General features: G+C 46.6%; 1 protein-coding gene across 1 annotated transcript; it reads left to right on the top strand.

Moving 5' to 3' along the window:
- The first annotated feature begins 5,450 nt into the window (after nucleotides 1-5,450).
- LOC140482566 (CD276 antigen homolog) lies at nucleotides 5,451-11,641 on the top strand. Its single transcript, XM_072580094.1, has 4 exons — nucleotides 5,451-5,680; nucleotides 7,106-7,390; nucleotides 10,071-10,199; nucleotides 11,559-11,641. Exons 1-4 carry the CDS (start codon nucleotides 5,587-5,589, stop codon nucleotides 11,585-11,587), a joined length of 537 nt encoding a protein of 178 aa, XP_072436195.1. The 5' UTR covers nucleotides 5,451-5,586; the 3' UTR covers nucleotides 11,588-11,641.
- Nucleotides 11,642-18,567: the final 6,926 nt, after the last annotated feature.

Genomic DNA, 18,567 nt, shown 5'->3' with positions numbered 1-18,567 from the left:
GGTGGCTCAGTGGTTAGCACTGCTGCCTCACGCCACCAGGGACATGGATTCATTTCCACCCTCAGGCAACTGTCTGGGTGGAGTTTACATATTGTCCCAGTGTCTGCGTGGGTTTCCTCTGGGTGCTCTGGTTTCCTCCCACAGTCCAAAGATGTCTAGGTTATGTGGACTGGCCATGCTAATTTGCCCATAGTGTCTAGGGATGTCTAAGTTAGATTGGTTAACTATGGGAAATGTTGGGATCATATTCAGAAGGTTAGTGTGAACTTGATGGGCCATAAGACTGTTGCTAATTGTTGGGGAAAAACCCATCTGGTTCACTCATGCCCATTTTTAAAGACGGTAAAATGCCACCCTTACCTGGTTCGGCCTATATGTGACTCCAGACCCATAGCAATGTGGTTGACTGTTAACAATTAAGGATGGGCATAAATGCTGGCCTGGCCAGCGATGCCAACATCTTGTGAATGATGTTTTTAAAAATCCCTAAAGAATCCCCTCTTCTGACCTTACGATGGAGGGAAGGTCATTGATGAAGCAGCTGAAGATGGTTGGGTATGAGTCAGACTCTGTTTAGCTAGTATTATATATTCCAGCAATTGGCAGCTTGGATGTTGTGACAATGGGATTTTGACTGGTCAGGCACACTCTGCTTCTTCTTCTGTACATACTGTGCCCACCTTGTATTCCCCCACCCCTGTGCCCACTCTGCTGCACTGAGGATGCCAGTTGTATTGAGCCATATTTTCTGACATCACACAGTATAAACAATTGCCCCATGACATCAGCACATTATTATGCTGGTGCAGCCAGTGCTTACACTGTGTAAACACACAATCCCCTTGGATGCTAACATGGATTTCCAAGTAACAGTCCCACATTGGGTTCATGTGCTTTCCACAGGCTGCTCAGGTTTACACAAACTGACGTGTTTCCGATGCAGCACGCTCCTGGCACCACCTGGACAGGGAAATGAATTATCTCATCTTCCTATTTATCAGTCTGATCACCCTGTCACATCATACTGTTGGGTCGAATACTGGTGAGAAAATGTCAGTGTGAGGGTGTGTGTGAGGGTGCATCACCATGTGTGTGGGTGTGCAACTGTATGAGAGTTTGTGTCACTGTGTGAGTCACAGTGTGTGTGTGAGGGTTTGTCGCTGTGTGTGAGAGTGTCTGTGTCACTGTGTATGAGGGTCTGTGTTACCATGTGTGTCACTCTATATGTGTGTATGAGGGTTTCTGTCACTGTGTGTTTGTGTGTGTGAGAGTCTGTGTCACTGTGTGTTAGTATGCATGTGTATGCAGGTGTGTCACTGTCTGTGTGTGGGTGTATCACTGTGTGTATGTTAGGGTTTGTGTTAACATGTGTGCCACTGTACGTGTGTTTGTGTGAGGGTTTGTGTCACTGTGTGAGGTTGGGTCACTCTTTATGTGTCACCATGTCTGTGAGAAACACATGCACACCTGTAGATGTGAGCAAGTGTGTACATGATTGTAAGGGTGTGACTGTGTGATAGTGTGTGGGTGTGACTGTCAGTGTTTGACAGTGTGTAAGGGTGTGACATTGTGGGGGTGTGGAGTGGGGGTGTGTGATATTGTGATTATGCCACAGTGTGTAAAGGTGTGCCAGAGTGTGTGGGTGTGCATGTGTGTTTGTGTGTGTGTGACTGTGCATGTGGCTGGGATTTTTCGAGGTCAGTCCTCTGCGTGGGTCAGCTGAGGCTGATAAATGACCACACGAGGGCGTGATGCTGGGGAGCTGGAAGGGTGTGTGGGAGGGTCTTCCTGGTCATTGGAACAGTCCACCTGAATGGGCACTTTGCTCAGGAACACTGGCCGTGGTGGTAAGGACCACCATTGCAGGACCGTGAGACAGGAAGGAATAGCTGCAGGAGAGGTCCATCAAGACTGCTCTGTCATTCATTCAGTTTACAGCTGATTTTAGAGAGAGGGAACCATGTTAAAGAGAGAATAGAGTCACATTAAAGAGAGAGAGATGGGACTGTGTTAGAGAGAAAGGGGACTGTTTTAGAGAGAGAGAGAGGATGGAGAGTGAATGGGAGAGACAGCCAGTCTCTGTTAGTAGAGAGAGGGTAGCACCTGTGTCAGACAGAGAGGGTGGGGACTGTGTCAGAGAGATAGAGAGAGAGTGTGTGTGTGGGGTCCATGTTAGAGAGAGAGAAAGTGGGGTCTGCATTTGACAGGAACGAGTGGGGGCTGTGTTAGAGACGGACTGGGGCCGGTATTTGACAGGAACAGTGTGAGGTCAGTGTTATATTAGGCTTTGGCCTAGCTTGTATGTATTGTTGAATGTTGCTGCTCTCCCAGTCAGGACATCGTGTAGCTGCTGTTTGCCTGTTCACTCTCTCCTGTCTCCTGATCTGACAGTTAGGCCTGTTTGCAGTTCCAGGATTGTTCCTTGTCGGATGTGACAGTGACAGATTTATACTCCAGGCTGGCGATGATCTTATCATTCCCTGTTACTTTTACTCACAAAACGAGCCCCAACTCATCACCGTCCAATGGGAGAAACTGGGAGCTGGCAGATTGGTTCAACGTTACCAGATCAACAAGACTCTCTTTGACCAACTGGATCCAGACTATCGAAACCGAGCGCAGATGTTTGAGAAAGAGATTGCAGAAGGCAATGTCTCCCTGAGGTTAGATAATGTGCGTCTATCTGATACAGGGACATACCGACTCAATGTCAATGCTACCTCAGGAGCTGGTCACAAGGATATCACTATCCAGGTGGGAGGTAAGAGCAAGGCCTTTAATTAAAACCCAGTCCCACAGACCGCCAGAATGGCAATGTCCAGAATATCATTTCAATCTCATTGATGTGACTGGGAACAATGCAGATTAACAGATCATTGACAGAGAATCCTAGGGCCAGATTGTTAAATTTTTACTCATATTATTCATTCATGGTCAGAATAATGACAGTGTTTGTTGGGGACAGTGTAGAAGGACCTTTACTCTGTATCTAACCCCACACTTTCCCTGCCCTGGGAGTGTTTGATGGGGATAGTGTAGAAGGAGCTTTACTCTGTATCAAACTCCGTGCTGTCCCTGTCATAGAGCCATAGAGATATACAGCATGGAAATAGACCCTTCAGTCCAACTCATCCATGCTGACCAGATATCCTATATAAAACTTGATGAAGGGTTTTGGCCCAAAATATTGACCTTCCTGCTCCTCAGATGCTGTCTGACCTGCTGAGCTTTTCCAGCTTCACATTTATGGACTCTGCTTCCAGCATCTACAGTCCTTACTGTCTCCAATCTATGTAAATCTAGTCCCATTTGTCAGCATTTGGCCCATATCCCTCTCAACTCTTTCTATTCATATGCCTGTTTTGAACTCCCCAACCCTGGGGCAAAGACCTTGTCTATTTACCCTACCCATGCCCCTCATGATTTTATAAACGTCTATAAGGTCAGCCCTCAGCCTCCGATGCTCCAGTGAAAACAGCCCCATCCTATTCAGCCCCAGTCTGAAAACAAGCCTCCACTACCATCTTGTCTTCTAGCCTCAAGCCAGTTCTTTATCCAAATGGCTAGTTCTCCCTGTATTCCATGTGGACTTGCTAACCAGTCTGACATGAGGAACCTTATTAAACGTCTTACTGAAGTCCATACAGATCACATCCATCGCTCTGCCCTCTTCAATCCTCTTCAATACTGCTTCAAAAAACTCAATCAAGTTTGTGAGACATGATTTCCCACGCACAAAGCCATGTTGACTATCCCTAATCAGTCCTTGCCTATCCAAATACATGTACATCCTGTCCCTCAGGATTCCTTCCAACAACTTGTCCATCACCGATGTCAGGCTCACCAGTCTATAGTTCCCACCTTTTCCTTACCACCTTTCTTAAACAGTTGGCACCATGTTAGCCAACCTCCAGTCTTCCAACACCTCATGTGTAGCTATTGATGATCCAAATATCTCAGCAAGGGGCTGAACAATCACTTTCCTAACTTCCCACAGAGTTCTAGGGTATACCTGATCAGGTTCCGAGGATTTATTCACCTTTATGCGTTTTAAGACTTCCAGCATCTCCTCGTTGGTAATATGGGCTTTACTCAAATATGCTATTTATTTCCCCACGTTCTCTATCTTCCATATCCTTCACCACGGTAAATATTGATGCAAAGTACTCACTTAATATCTCCTCCAATTCCTTCGGTTCCACACATAGACTGCCTTGTTGCTCTTTAAGGGGCCCTATTCTCTCCAGAGTTACTCTTTTGTCTTTAATGTATTTAGAGAATCCTTTTGGATTCTCCTTAATTCTATTTGCCAAAGCTACCTCATGTCTCCTTTTTTGCTCTCCTGATTTCCCTCTTAAGTATACCTCTACTGCCTTTATACACTTCTGAGGATGCACTCGATCTCTGCCACCTGGCATATGTTTCCTTCTTTTTCTTGACCAAACCCTCAGTTTCTCTAGTCATCCAGCATTCCCTACACCTACTAGCCTTGCCTTTCATCCTAACAGGAACATACAGTCTCTGGACTCTTGTAATCTCATTTTTGAAGGCTTCCCATTTTTCAGCCATCTCTTTACCTGGGAACGTTCACCCACGATCGACTTTTGAAATTTCTTGCCTAATACCATCAAAGTTGGCCTTCCTCTAATTTAGAACTTTAACTTTTAGATCCTGTCTATCCTTTGTCATCACTATTTTCAGACTAATAGAATTCTGGTCACAAGCCCTATAATGATTCCCCACAGACACCTCAGTCACCTGCCCCTGCCTTATTTCCCAAGCGTAGGTCAAGTTTTGCACTTTCTCCAGTAGGTACATCCACATACTGAATCAGAAAATGTTGTTGTGCACACTTAACACGTTCCTCTCCATCCAAGCCCTGCCTTGGAGAGTTTGATGAGCGGACAGTGTAGACGTAGCTTTACTCTGTATCTAACCCCGTGTTATCCCTATCCTGAAGTGTTTGATGGGGACAGTAGAGGGAGCTTTCCTCTGTATCTAACCCCGTGTTATCCCTATCCTGGAGTGTTTGATGGGGACAGTGTAGAGGGGGCTTTACTCTATATCTAACCTCATGCTGTCCTTGTCCTGGAGTGTTTGATGGGGACAGTAGAGGGAGCTTTACTTTGTATCTAACCCCATGCTGTCCTTGTCCTGGAGTGTTTGATGGGGACAGTAGAGGGAGCTTTCCTCTGTATCTAACCCCATGCTGTCCTTGTCCTGAGAGTTTAAGGAGCAATGATTGATTCTCCCTTTGTAAAATGAATTATCCTAGTTTAGTCTTAGTGAAAAGAAATAGACACAGTATATTTTTAATAGTTCAGACACTGTTTCTTTGTTTAATCTTGAAGGATTGATTGTTAACAGAATGAATTTACTTTTCTACCTCCTGGAGCCATTGGCCATTCTCCCAGATTTTACTCATTTGTCACAAAGAAGAACGACTCAGTGTTGGTTTGCGAGTCCACAGGCTGGTATCCTGTACCGAATGTGACCTGGCAAAACCCCGCGTGGCGGAACATCACCAAATCTTCCCAGACCCATGAGACAGACAGCAGAGATGGCACAGTCTGGGTACGTAGTGCCATGACCTTCCCCAGTGGCTCCAAAGGCAGTTCCACCTGCACCATCTGGAACCCACTACTGCACCAGGGCATCTCTTCCACTTATACACTGCCTGGTGAGTACCGTACAACACAACAGGAACTGCATTACTGTAGAAACCTTCACCTCCCCCTCTGGATGTGCCCAAGTGAAACCAGTCTGAAGTGTGTCGGCAATGTAACAGCCCCCAATCACATCTTCAAATGTATCTTAACAGCCCCTTGGTGGAGGGGAGGGTTGCAGGGTGTTGACTTGGATTTAACATCTCATTGGTAAGACAGGACGGCCAATAATGCTGCCTTCCCTTGGCCATTCCCACCTTTATAGTGGCTGCTGAATACACCTTTGAATGGAAAAGTTGAAGGCATTGGGAGGAAGATATCCAAGATGGAGGTCCACGCCCCATCTCCCTCACACACCATCTCTCTGTTATTTAGGCGGCAAGACCCTTTCTTTCCAAACGACGTCCCTAGGTCTTGACTCACCCACACTGGGAAAACATTTACTCAGTATGCACCTTCTCCAATCCCTTCAGGAACTTACATGTTTCAATAAGGCCACCTCTCATTCTTCACCACTCCACTGGATACAGGTCCACCATTTTTTACAACATAACCTCTGCTGTCCCAGGAAGCACTCTCGTGACCTTCCTGTGAGCTGTGTCTTGTGCAATTTAGGACCCTGCAGACATGGTCCCAGCAATCTGCTGTTAAAACCCCTTAACATATTCCATTCCCCCTCCCCTCAACAATCAACATGATACTCTTGTATTATTAAAACTGACTTGAGCTTCTACACAATTGTAGTTGACCTTGATCTTGACTCTAAGGCCATTGAGACCCAATTGGAATGAGGAATTGGCACTTTGCAGTGCATCCTGGGTAGAGAGAAAAGGGAGGAGGATCGGGGTGGGGGCAAAGGAAGGAACGTGCTGATGACTGGGAGACAAGAAAGGACCAGAATTAAACCCACCCCAAGGTGTGTTTATTTATTAATTGGATGAGGGTGTTACAGATGAAGCCAGCATTTGTTGTCCATCCCAGAGGACAGCTAAGCGTCATCCACGTTGCTGTGGGGCTGGAGTCATGTATAGGCCAGACCAGGTAAGGATGGCAGTTTCCTTCTCCAAATGGCATTAGTGAACCAGATGAGTCTTTTTCAACAATGGGTTCATGGTCATCATTAGACTCTTCATTCCAGATTTGTACTTAATTCAAATTCTACCATCTGCTGTGGTGGGATTTGAACTTGGATCCCTGGAACGTTACTTGGGTCTTTGGATTCACAGTCCAGCGATAATATCTTGAGGCCATCTTCTCTCCTAAAAGGTTGACCATCTGTGTGGGGCTGCAGCCCAGTGTCAGGAGAGCAGGTGTAGTGCCCAGGGTGTTTGGGTGGGAGGTTGCTGTCCTATTCTCCAGGATGTGACCCTGTCCCATTTCAGCAAAGGGCAGCCTCAAAGCGGTGTCTCTAAAGATATCCTGTGTTTCTCTCCCGTCAGCTATAGGTTATGGTCCATACATCCAATCGCGGGTAACAGGAGGTGGGCGCTCGGTGCTGACCTGCCAGTCCTCAGGCTGGTACCCCACTCCGGAGGTCAGCTGGCACAATGACCTGGGTGACACCATGACACGGTTCCTGCTCACTGAGCTGACCAACAGCACTGATGGGAGTGTGTCTGTGAAGAGCTCACTCAAACTGAAGGCTGGGCTGAGTGGGAACTACACCTGCACCATCTGGAACCCAGTGTTGGAACAAGGATTGTTTCACCGTTTCACTGTCCTGAGTGAGTACACCCACAGGCTTTCACTGTGTGTTATAGTTGGTGCGTGTTATCATTGGTGCATGTTATAGTTGGTACGTGTTATAGTTGGTACGTGTTATAGTTGACGCGTGTTATAGTTGGTATGTGTTATAGTTGGTACGTGTTATAGTTGGTACGTGTTATAGTTGACGCGTGTTATAGTTGGTATGTGTTATAGTTGGTACGTGTTATAGTTGGTACGTGTTATAGTTGGTGAATGGTATCATTGGTGCATGTTATAGTTGGTGCGTGTTATAGTTGGTATGTGTTATAGTTGGTACGTGTTATAGTTGGTACGTGTTATAGTTGACGCGTGTTATAGTTGGTATGTGTTATAGTTGGTACGTGTTATAGTTGGTACGTGTTATAGTTGGTACGTGTTATAGTTGGTGAATGGTATCATTGGTGCATGTTATAGTTGGTGCGTGTTATAGTTGGTACGTGTTATAGTTGGTGCATGTTATAGTTGGTACGTGTTATACTTGGAGCGTGTTATAGTTGGTGCGTGTTATAGTTGGTGCGTGTTTATAGTTGCTACGTGTGATAGTTGGTGCTTGTTATAGTTGGTGCATATTATAGCTGGTACGTGTTATAGTTGGTGCGTGTTATAGCTGGTACGTGTTATAGTTAGTGCGTGTTATAGTTGGTGCGTGTTATAGTTGGTACGTGTTATAGTTGGTGCGTGTTATAGTTGGTGCGTGGTATAGTTGTTACGTGTTATAGTTGGTGCGTGTTATAGCTGGTACGTGTTATAGTTAGTGCGTGTTATAGTTGGTACGTGTTATAGTTGATACGTGTTATAGTTGGTGCGTGTTATCGTTGGTGCATGTTATAGATGGTACGTGTTATAGTTGGTGCGTGTTATAGTTGGTACGTGTTATAGTTGGTGCGTGTTATAGCTGGTACGTGTTATAGTTAGTGCGTGTTATAGTTAGTGCGTGTTATAGTTGGTGCGTGTTATAGTTGGTACGTGTTATAGTTGGAGCGTGTTATAGTTGGTGCGTGTTATTGTTGGTACGTGTTATAGTTGGTGCGTGTTATAGTTGGTGCGTGTTATAGCTGGTACGTGTTATAGTTAGTGCGTGTTATAGTTGTTACGTGTTATAGTTGGTGCGTGTTATAGTTGGTGCGTGTTATAGTTGGTACGTGTTATAGTTGGTACGTGTTATAGTTGGTGCGTGTTATAGTTGGTACGTGTTATAGTTGATACGTGTTATAGTTGGTGCGTGTTATCGTTGGTGCATGTTATAGTTGGTACGTGTTATAGTTGGTCAATGGTATCATTGGTGCATGTTATAGTTGGTACGTGTTATAGTTGGTACGTGTTATAGTTGGTACGTGTTATAGTTGGTGCATGTTATAGTTGGTACGTGTTATAGTTGGTCAATGGTATCATTGGTGCATGTTATAGTTGGTACGTGTTATAGTTGGTACGTGTTATAGTTGGTACGTGTTATAGTTGGTGCGTGTTATAGTTGGTACGTGTTATAGTTGATACGTGTTATAGTTGGTGCGTGTTATCGTTGGTGCATGTTATAGTTGGTACGTGTTATAGTTGGTCAATGGTATCATTGGTGCATGTTATAGTTGGTACGTGTTATAGTTGGTACGTGTTATAGTTGGTACGTGTTATAGTTGGTGCATGTTATAGTTGGTATGTGTTATAGTTGGTACGTGTTATAGTTGACGCGTGTTATAGTTGGTACGTGTTATAGTTGGTGCGTGTTATAGTTGGTACGTGTTATAGTTGGTATGTGTTATAGTTGGTCAATGGTATCATTGGTGCATGTTATAGTTGGTGCGTGTTATAGTTGGTACGTGTTATAGTTGGTGCGTGTTATAGTTGGTGCGTGTTATAGGTGGGATGTGATATAATTGGTACGTGTTATAGTTGGTGCGTGTTATAGTTGGTACGTGTTATAGTTGGTGCGTGTTATAGTTGGTGCGTGTTATATTTGGTGCATGTTATAGTTGGTACGTGTTATAGTTGGTGCATGTTATAGATGGTACATGTTATAGTTGGTACGTGTTATAGTTGGTGCATGTTATAGTTGGTGCATGTTAAATTTGGCATGTGTTCTCGTTGGTGCGTGTTAAATTTGGCATGTATTATAGTTGGTGCATGTTAAAGTTGGGACAGAATCCCTTTAAGAGGTGAGTCATGTAAATCTCCTGTGGTCAATCTTTAACCAGGTCTGTGAGCTTGCTCAGACTGGTTTGAGTGTGTGTTGAATGTGTAGATACAGAATCAAATCTCTCTGTTTGGTTGCAGACAGCAATGACTTTGTGTGTTCTTGAGTTCTAACTGGAGCCTAGTAACTGCTCAGTGCAGAATAGTTTTCACTAGGCCATTTACAATTGCTTCCTGTATGTGGCCTCAACAGGCCCTAACCTTTCCAAAATCAACTCTCGCCACGCCTAAAGGTGCCCAAGGAGACCCCTGGTGTGAGGCCAGTCTGGGACTGACGGTGTTACCCAGCTTGGAGTCTCAGTGTGAGCCTGGACTCCTCACTGTGTGTGTGTGTGTCCCAGGCCTATCCCGGATACTGAATATCCCCAGGAATCTATCTATTCCTTCGACGAGTCTGCTCTTGGTCTCTTAGGGTGAGTGAATTTTCTTCGTGGGCGGAATCTCTTTTCTGGAATCTTGTTTCTTTTCCAGCGTCCCGGTATAAAGAGATCCGGTCACACTGGTACGCAGCCGGTGCCATTGTTTCCACTGCCGTCCTGGTCGTGGCAGCGGTGATCAAAGCAAAGACCTTCATCAGGCAGATAAAGAAGGACAGGAAAGGTACAGTCAACTGTGTCAGCTCATCCCACACACACACACACTCTTTCTCACATACAGACAGACACACGCGCACGCTCACACACGCTGATGCACACTCACTCTCATACACTCACACTGACTCTTACTTACACACCCACACAATCTCACACAGTCACTGACATTCTCACTCACTCACTTTCTCACACATACACTCATACATACTCTCACGCACACTCTTTTACAGGCTCACTCTCACACACACTTGCACATAGAATCTCTTACACACGCACACAAGCAACACATGCACTCTCACAGTCTCTCTTTCTCACACACACACATTTGCACACAACCTTCCACACTCAGACATACACACACATACACATGCATTAGTCTTGGTAGTCAATGTTATTGAGGTGTTACAAATCCTCGAAGTTGTTATACAGTGGGTAGTGTCCCTGCCTCTGAACTGGAAGCTACAAGTTCAAGTCCCATTCCAGGTTTGCTGATGAAAGAAGATGTGTCATAGTGTGGTCAAACAGGCTGAGGAGCAGCTTGTAAACCCTTCTGACACACTCCAAGGGCAGGAGCTGAGAGCAGGAGAGATTCCTGCTCAGCCATTTGCTGGGCCCTCTCCCACTGCTCAGGCTACAACACCCTGTAACAGTGCCACAGCAACCTGGGAGGGACAGGGCTTGCCCAGTTGGTTGGATGGCTGGCTCTATGGATCAGATTGGCACTAACAGCATGAGCTTCAATGGCGTACTGGATGGGGGCATGGATCTTTCTCCTTCCACCATCGATGGTGGAGATCCTGGTGCTGAGTGGGGGACAGCTTGGGAAGAAATGCTGGAACTACAAAGGGCAGAGAGAAAGAAACATGGACAGCCCCTGAGAAAAAGAGAATTGTGAGAATGCTAGCAAGCGAGACAAAGAGTTAGTATGAGAGAGAGAGAGAGACTGTACAGTATTCTGATGAAAAGTCTTTGACCAAAAATGTTAACTCTATTTCTCTCACCACAGACACTACCAGACTTACTGCGGTCTACCTTACTTAAAATAATGAAAAGAAAGTAAGAAGGATGGGATGGACAGACAGACGGACAGATAGATTAATACACAGATAGGAAATCAGACAGGTAGATGGATGGAAAGATAGATAAACAGATGGATAGACCAACGAACTGACAACAGATAAATAGATAGGTGGATAGTAATTGGGAGCAATTGTAAGAGACACTGGAGAAAGATGGTGTGAGTGAGCAAATAGGAATGAGGGAGATAGAGAGTGTAATCGAGTTAGGAAACAGCTAACGTCCCAAGTCAATGTACTGCTGTAGTTTGCGTGTTGCTCAGGGTAACCATCAGTTCTGTTGTTTGTAGCTCACACTGCCTATTCACCAGCTGAGTGAGGAGGCGTAGAAACGAAGGAAATTCGAGAACATTCCAGAACATGGTGTGACCAGTCAGAGAGATTCAGGTAGTCTCACCCTGGACCTCCCAAACAAGAAACCAGCAGCAATGGCTGATTGTAATCGAGAGAATATTACACTTTAACAGAATAAATATCTATTGTTTATCGTGAATCACAGCTGTGTGTTTAATCATTGTACTCAGTGGATTGGCAAAGCTTTCGTCATTGACTCCCTGGGTTTAAGGGGCCAGTAGGGAGGGGAAATGTGGGATATAGGTAAAGCAGTGTTACTTCTGCAATCATAATTACTTATGCAAGGTAAATGAACTCACACCAGTGTGTAATTGTTTCAGCCAAGAGCTGAGTCAACAAGAATGAAAACTATGTGAAGGAAATACATAATTGTTTTTGCATTAGCTAAAATGTGCATACAAGAATGAAATGTGCCTGCAAACAATGGTAGATGTTACAGATAAATAGATAAGGTGGGGAGGGGGTTAAGCTAGATATACCTGTACAAACAGTAATTATAAGGATCTATATCCCGCTTCTGCAAAAACAAGAACAAACCACAATCAAGAAGGCATGAGGTCATAAGATCATAACAAGTGAGGGAAACAGATGGTAGTGAAGGAGGATATACCTAACAATGGACCCCAGCAGGATGAGGTCAAACGGCCTTGTGAGGCCAGAAATAAGCATTTTGTCACAGACAAGGCCGGATAAGGCAAGAGATAAACAGGAGTAATGGGGGCCGGTCTTAGAGAAATGGGAGATGTAAACAGGGGAGGAGCAATGGGAGGAGAGAAGAGAAACAAATTACATAAATATTGTGTACTAGTTGAATTCAGTCTGTGTGTGTGTTTGTGTGACTGCCTTTGTACACAGTAGACATCACACCCTCTTGCAAGAGCGAAATAAATGACAATACTGATTCAGATCTTGTCTCGGACTGAAATTATTGAAGTGCGTGAGCTTCGTTTCTCACAGAAATAAATCCTGGTTCAGTAGGAGATGCCCACATCCTGTGAAAGAGGTCTTATACAGTCAGAATCCAGCCAGGCTCCCTCTTGCTAATGCAGAGGATGAGAAGCATTGGGAGGGTTTGAGAGTGAGGTCAGTGGAAGCCCATAGGGACAAGCTGAAACACTGACAGATCACCTCTTAATTTTCTCTGTTTCAAGGAGGAGAAGCTTAATTGCTCTAATCTTTCATTGTATCTAAAATCCCTCATTCCAGGTATCATTGTAGTAAATCTCTTTTGAACTCTCTCAAGGGCTTTGACAGCCTTCCTTACACAAGGTGTGACCAATGATTTGGAGAGGTGTAGCATTACTTGCTTGCTTTTATAATCTTTGCCTCTAATTATAAACCCAAGGATCCTACAAACCTTCTTAACAATTGTTTCAACTTGCCTTGTCATCTTCAGAGAATCATGCACATGAATCTGCTCCTGTACCGCGCCACTCCCCCCACCCCCCCCCCCCCCCCCCCCCCCTCCATTGTGCCTGAATTGTCTCTCCAGCCAAAATGCATTCCCATCCATTTCTCTGCATTGAAGTTGATCTGCCAGGTGCCCACCCATTGGGCCAAATTGTCAATATCTCTGTGAAGTCACTTGGCAACATCCTCACAATTCACTCTCCTCCTTCGCTTAGGATCAGCTGCAAATTGTGAGGCTTTGTTCTCAACAAACTTGTCTCCAATGTGAAAAATGCACATCAATATTGACCCTCTGTTTCCTACCTTTTAGCCAACTTCTATTCCATGCTGCCAAGGACCCATCAATTCCAAACATGTCTAATCTGCTAAACAACCTGCCATATAGCATCGTATCAAAAGCTTTCTGAAAATTCAAATATGCAACATTGATAACAGTACCCTTGTCCACTGTATCACCCCATCAAAGAACGCAATGAAATCTGTCAGACATGACCTGCCCTTGACAAATCCATGTTGACTGTCCAGTATTAACATATTTTTCTCTAAGTGTATATTACAACCGCCATCAGTTTTCCTGCTATTGATGTCAAGCTGACAGGTCAGTAGTTTCCTGGATTAACTTTTGCTTTCTAAACAACAGTGTCACATTTGCAATCTTCCAGTCCTCTGGGACTAAGCCTGTGTTCAAGGAGGCATGGAAAATTTCCATCAATACCTCTGCAGTTTACTCCTTGCCTATCTCCGCAATCTAGGATGTGTCCCATCTGAGCCCGTTCCACCAACTTCTGTACCTGGAGTGCTATCACCTCTTCTTTATCTATCACAATACTGCTCAGTTGCTCAACACCCACATTTTTAACTGGGCCATTATCAACAGTTTCTAATTTGGTAAAGACAGGAGCAAAATATTCATTTAGAACCTGAGTGAAAATTACTGGAAAAGCTCAGCAGGTCTGGCAGCATGTGTGGACAGAAGTCGGAGATAACGTTTCAGGTCCAGTGACCCTTCCTCAGAACTGATGGTAGCTTGGGAAAAGATGGTTTCTATTCAGAAGCTAGAGTAAGGGGAGGGGGTGAGGAGTAAATGATAGGTGGAGATAGAGCCCAAAGGCAGAGAAGGACAGTTGGACAAAGGAGTGGATAACGGTCAGCCTGGGTGGCTGCTAAAGGGGTTACTGGTTCTGAAACATTAACTCTGATTTCTCTCCACAGAGGCTGTCAGACCTGCTGAGCTTTTCCAGCAATTTATTTTTGTTTTTGATTACCAGCAACCACAGTTCTTTCGAATTTTTTATTCATTAAGTGCCTCTGTCCAATCCTTTGCTTCAGTGGGCAGCTTACCCTCATTGTTCCTTGTCGGTCCCACTCAGTCCTTCACAAATCTTGAAGGACATTTAACTATCTGTTTGAGCACAGCCTGCTCTCCTTTCCTCACGCTTTCTCTTAGCATTCCTTATTCCAGCTGCAACCTCTTGTCTGCATTTGAGACACTCTTCTTGATTTCTGTCACTAATATTATCCCATTTTGTCCACCTTTTCTTCCTTATTTTCCCATCAATATCCTTAGTCATTACCTTTGGATTCCCCACATTCATTTCTCATGGGTATGTACCTGGCTTGCAACCCTTTTGATATTCGATTTTTCATCCATTATTTTATCCACCAAAACGTGTTTCCAACCAACATGCTCCAGTTCCATTTTCAGACCCCTTGAAATCTGCCCTTTCCCAGTTTGGCATCTTAATCTTTGACTGATTTTTATCCTTTTCCAACTTGATATTGAACCTTCTTATATCACGACTGCTATTTCCCAAATGCTTCCTCCCCCCCCCCCCCCCCCTCAGACGTCCTCCACTCGGCCTGCCTCATTTCCTCAGACCAGACCCAGCTCAGAACCCTCCCTGGTAGGACCGGAATGTTCTCCTGCACAATTGCAGAGATTTCTCCCCATTTTGTACCCCCACACTCTACCCTTTCCCCCAGTCTGTCTGAGGGTAATTGACATCACCAGCTATCACAATCCTACCTGTCCTGCGGGTTTCCATGATCTGCCAACCAATGCTTTCTACTTCCTCCCCATTATTTGGAACTCTATAATAAAGACTTAACAAGGTCACTGCTCCTTTCCTGTTTCTCACCTCCTACCATGTAGATTCTAATTCAGAAGCTGTATCTCACTCAAGGGTCATGATACTCTATTTGACCGAGCCCACTACACCTCCTCAGCTTTTGCCCACCCTGTATAACCAGGGATGTTAAGTTTCTCGGAGAAAGTGAGGACTGCAGATGCTGGAGATCAGAGCTGAAAATGTGTTGCTGGAAAAGTGCAGCAGGTCAGGCAGCATCCAAGGAGCAGGAGAATCGACGTTTCGGGCATGAGCCCTTCTTCAGGAATGAGGAAAGTGTGCCCAGCAGGCTAAGATAAAAGGTAGAGAGGAGGGACTTGGGGGAGGGGCGTTGGATATGCGATAGGTGGAGGAAGGTCAAGGTGAGGGTGATAGGCCGGAGTGGGGGTGGGGGTGGAGAGGTCAGGAAGAAGATTGCAGGTTAGGAAGGTGGTGCTGAGTTCGAGAGTTGGGACTGAGACCCAAATTTATAGATGGCACTGAAATAGGTTGGACAGTAAATTGCAATGAAGGGTTAAGAAATTTTCAAATTGGCAGGTGATGTTTAATGTGGACAAGTGGGAGGCTGCTGACCAGAAAGAAAACTTTTCTCTATTATTAACCCTGCTTCTCTCTTTCTTGCCCATTGGAAGACAATCATTTCTTTGTTCACTATCAACACTCCTGTCTTCCCTCACATCCTTTTCACCATTTCCCATCCTCTCTCTTTTGCCCTCTCTGGCACTTCCAAAACCAAGCCCATTAGTCAAATCACCTCCCTGCCTTAATCTATCCATGTGTTACACTCTATAACATAATCCAATATCTTCCACAATTACCTTTGATGTGGCATATTATTAAGTACATTCTGGAAATGTAAATACTCTCCACTCACTTTACCTTCCCCTTCATCCACAGAACATGTTACTTTCACTAAACGCCAATGGATGGGTTAAACAGTTCTGAACGAGGGTCACTGGGTCTGACATGTTTACTCTGCCTCTCTCTTCCCCAGAGCTGTTGCCAGACCTGCTGAGTTTCTCCAGCAAGTTTTGTTTTTGTTTCTGATTTCCAGCATCTGCAGTTCTTCGGATTTTTATGTTGGGTTAAACATGATCTCCCTTCTACGGAACCTTGACTCTGCCTGATCGCTTTGAATTTTTCTGTGCGTGACCATCACATTTTTAATAATGGCTTCTCACATCTTCCCCATGGCAGATGTTGAGCAAACCTATGTGTTGTTTTAAGTTTTAACAATATTCAGAGGAGCCTCGGCAACTGAGGATTCAATAAGCTGCTCTCTCTGTGAGACTGTGGTTGTGATCAATTTGGGGCATGGTTCTGGTCACAGTGTGAGGCCCACATCCTGAAGGCTGTTACCAGCTTCAGTCTTACATGTTTCATCAACAGCAGTGACATTGTCAGTAACCTGCAGTATTTCATTAAATCAACCCTTATGGCCACTTTGACTGTCACGTTCACCTGGTCTCTGCTTCCCTCTATTGTCTGGAACCCTGTATTCAGTGTGAAATTGTGAACCACAAAAGCAGACAGATGGGGTTTTACTGCTGAGACGCTCTGGTCTGTGTAAGCAGAGGCTGAATGTGCCATGGGAACCCGTCAGAGATTCCAATACAAAGACTCTGGGGGTGCAGCTGGTTTCAGCTGGCAATGGGCAGTTCTACTGCTCCAGAGAGCTCTCAGAACAAGTCAATGACTGACAGTTAGAGCTGGGGACTACAGACAGTGTGGAATTACTTGCCTGGATAGTTGTCCAGTAAACATCCAACAGAAGAAAACTTGGTATAACTCCTGGATAAGAACACAGTTGAAGTCCACAATCACTGTCACGGACCCCTCGATGGCTTGGTAACCTCCTGATTGCACAATAACTAGAATTCCTCACCCTGCCTACACCTGCCCAATTTTGCCCACCCCCCCCACCCCCCACCCTCACAAACTAACTGCACTCCTCTCTTAAATCTCAACCACCTAAATCCACCCGACTCCATTCGCCTGTTACCCCTCCCAAAGTCCTCCTTCTCCACTTCATATTTGACCGACCTGCCCACCTACCACCCTATCACCCTGCCCACTGCCACCCTCCCCTGCCCACCTGCCACATTCCCCTGCCCACTGCCACAGTCCCCTACCCACACATCACCCTGCCCTGCCCACTGCCACCCTCCCCTACCCATCTGCCCCCTCCCCTGCCCACACAACACCCTCTCCTGCCCACCTGCCACCCACCCCTATCCATCTGCCACCCTCCCCCGCCCATCTGCCACCCTCCCCTGCTCACACATCACCCTCCCCTGCCTACCTGCCACCCTCCCCCACCCACTGCCACCCTCCCCCTGCCCGTCTGCCACCCTCCCCTGCCCACACATCATCCTGCCCTGCCCACTGCCACCCTCTCCCGCCCACCTGCCACCCTCCCCTACCCATCTGCCCCCTCCCCTGCCCACACAACACCCTCTCCTGCCCACCTGCCACCCACCCCTACCCATCTGCCACCCTCCCCCGCCCATCTGCCACCCTCCCCCACCCACACATCACCCTCCCCGCCCACCTGCCACCCTCCCCCTGCCCACCTGCCACCCTCCCCCACCCACACATCATCCTCCCCCTACCCACCTGCCACCCTTCCCCGCCCACACATCACCCTCCCCGCCCACCTGCCACCCGCCCCCAGACCACCTGCTACCCTCCCCCGCCCACACATCACCCTCCCCGCCCACCTGCCACCCGCCCCCAGACCACCTGCTACCCTCCCCCGCCCACACATCACCCTCCCCTTGCCCACCTGCCACCCTCCCCTGCCCACACATCACCCTCCCCTGCCCATCTGCCACTCTCCCCCCACCCACTGCCACCCTCCCCCACCCACTGCCACCCTCCCCACCCATCTGCCACCCTCTCCTGCCCACTGCCACCCTCCCCCACTCACATATCACCCTCCCTGCCCACCTGCCACCCTCCCCCACCCAAACATCACCCTCCCCGCCCACCTGACAGCCTTCCCCAGCCCAAACATCACCCTCCCCGCCCACCTGCCACCCTCCCCGCCCAAACATCACCCTCCCTGCCCACCTGCCACCCTCCCCCGCCCAAACATCACCCTCCCCCACCCACCTGCCACCAAGGCCTTTCTTTTCCTTTTGTGGGATGTGGGTATCTCTGGCTGGGTCCAGCATTTATTGCCCTTCCCTAGTTGCCCCTTGAGAAAGTGGTAGTGAACATCCTTCTTGAACCCACTTGCTATGGGTTGACTCCGGGATTTTGACCCGGCAACAGTGAAGGAACAGTGATATATTTCCAAGTCAGGATGGTGAGGGGCTCGGAGGGGAATTTGCAGGGGGTGGTGTTCCCAGGTATCTGCTGCCCTTGTCCTTCCAGATGGAAGTGGTCATGGGTTTTGAAGGTGCTG

Source organism: Chiloscyllium punctatum, chromosome 11, assembly GCF_047496795.1.
Source record: "Chiloscyllium punctatum isolate Juve2018m chromosome 11, sChiPun1.3, whole genome shotgun sequence".
NCBI classification, from domain to species: Eukaryota; Metazoa; Chordata; class Chondrichthyes; order Orectolobiformes; family Hemiscylliidae; genus Chiloscyllium; species Chiloscyllium punctatum.
The sequence above is the reverse complement of the archived record's forward strand: the minus strand, read 5'-3'. Positions and strand labels throughout refer to the sequence as shown.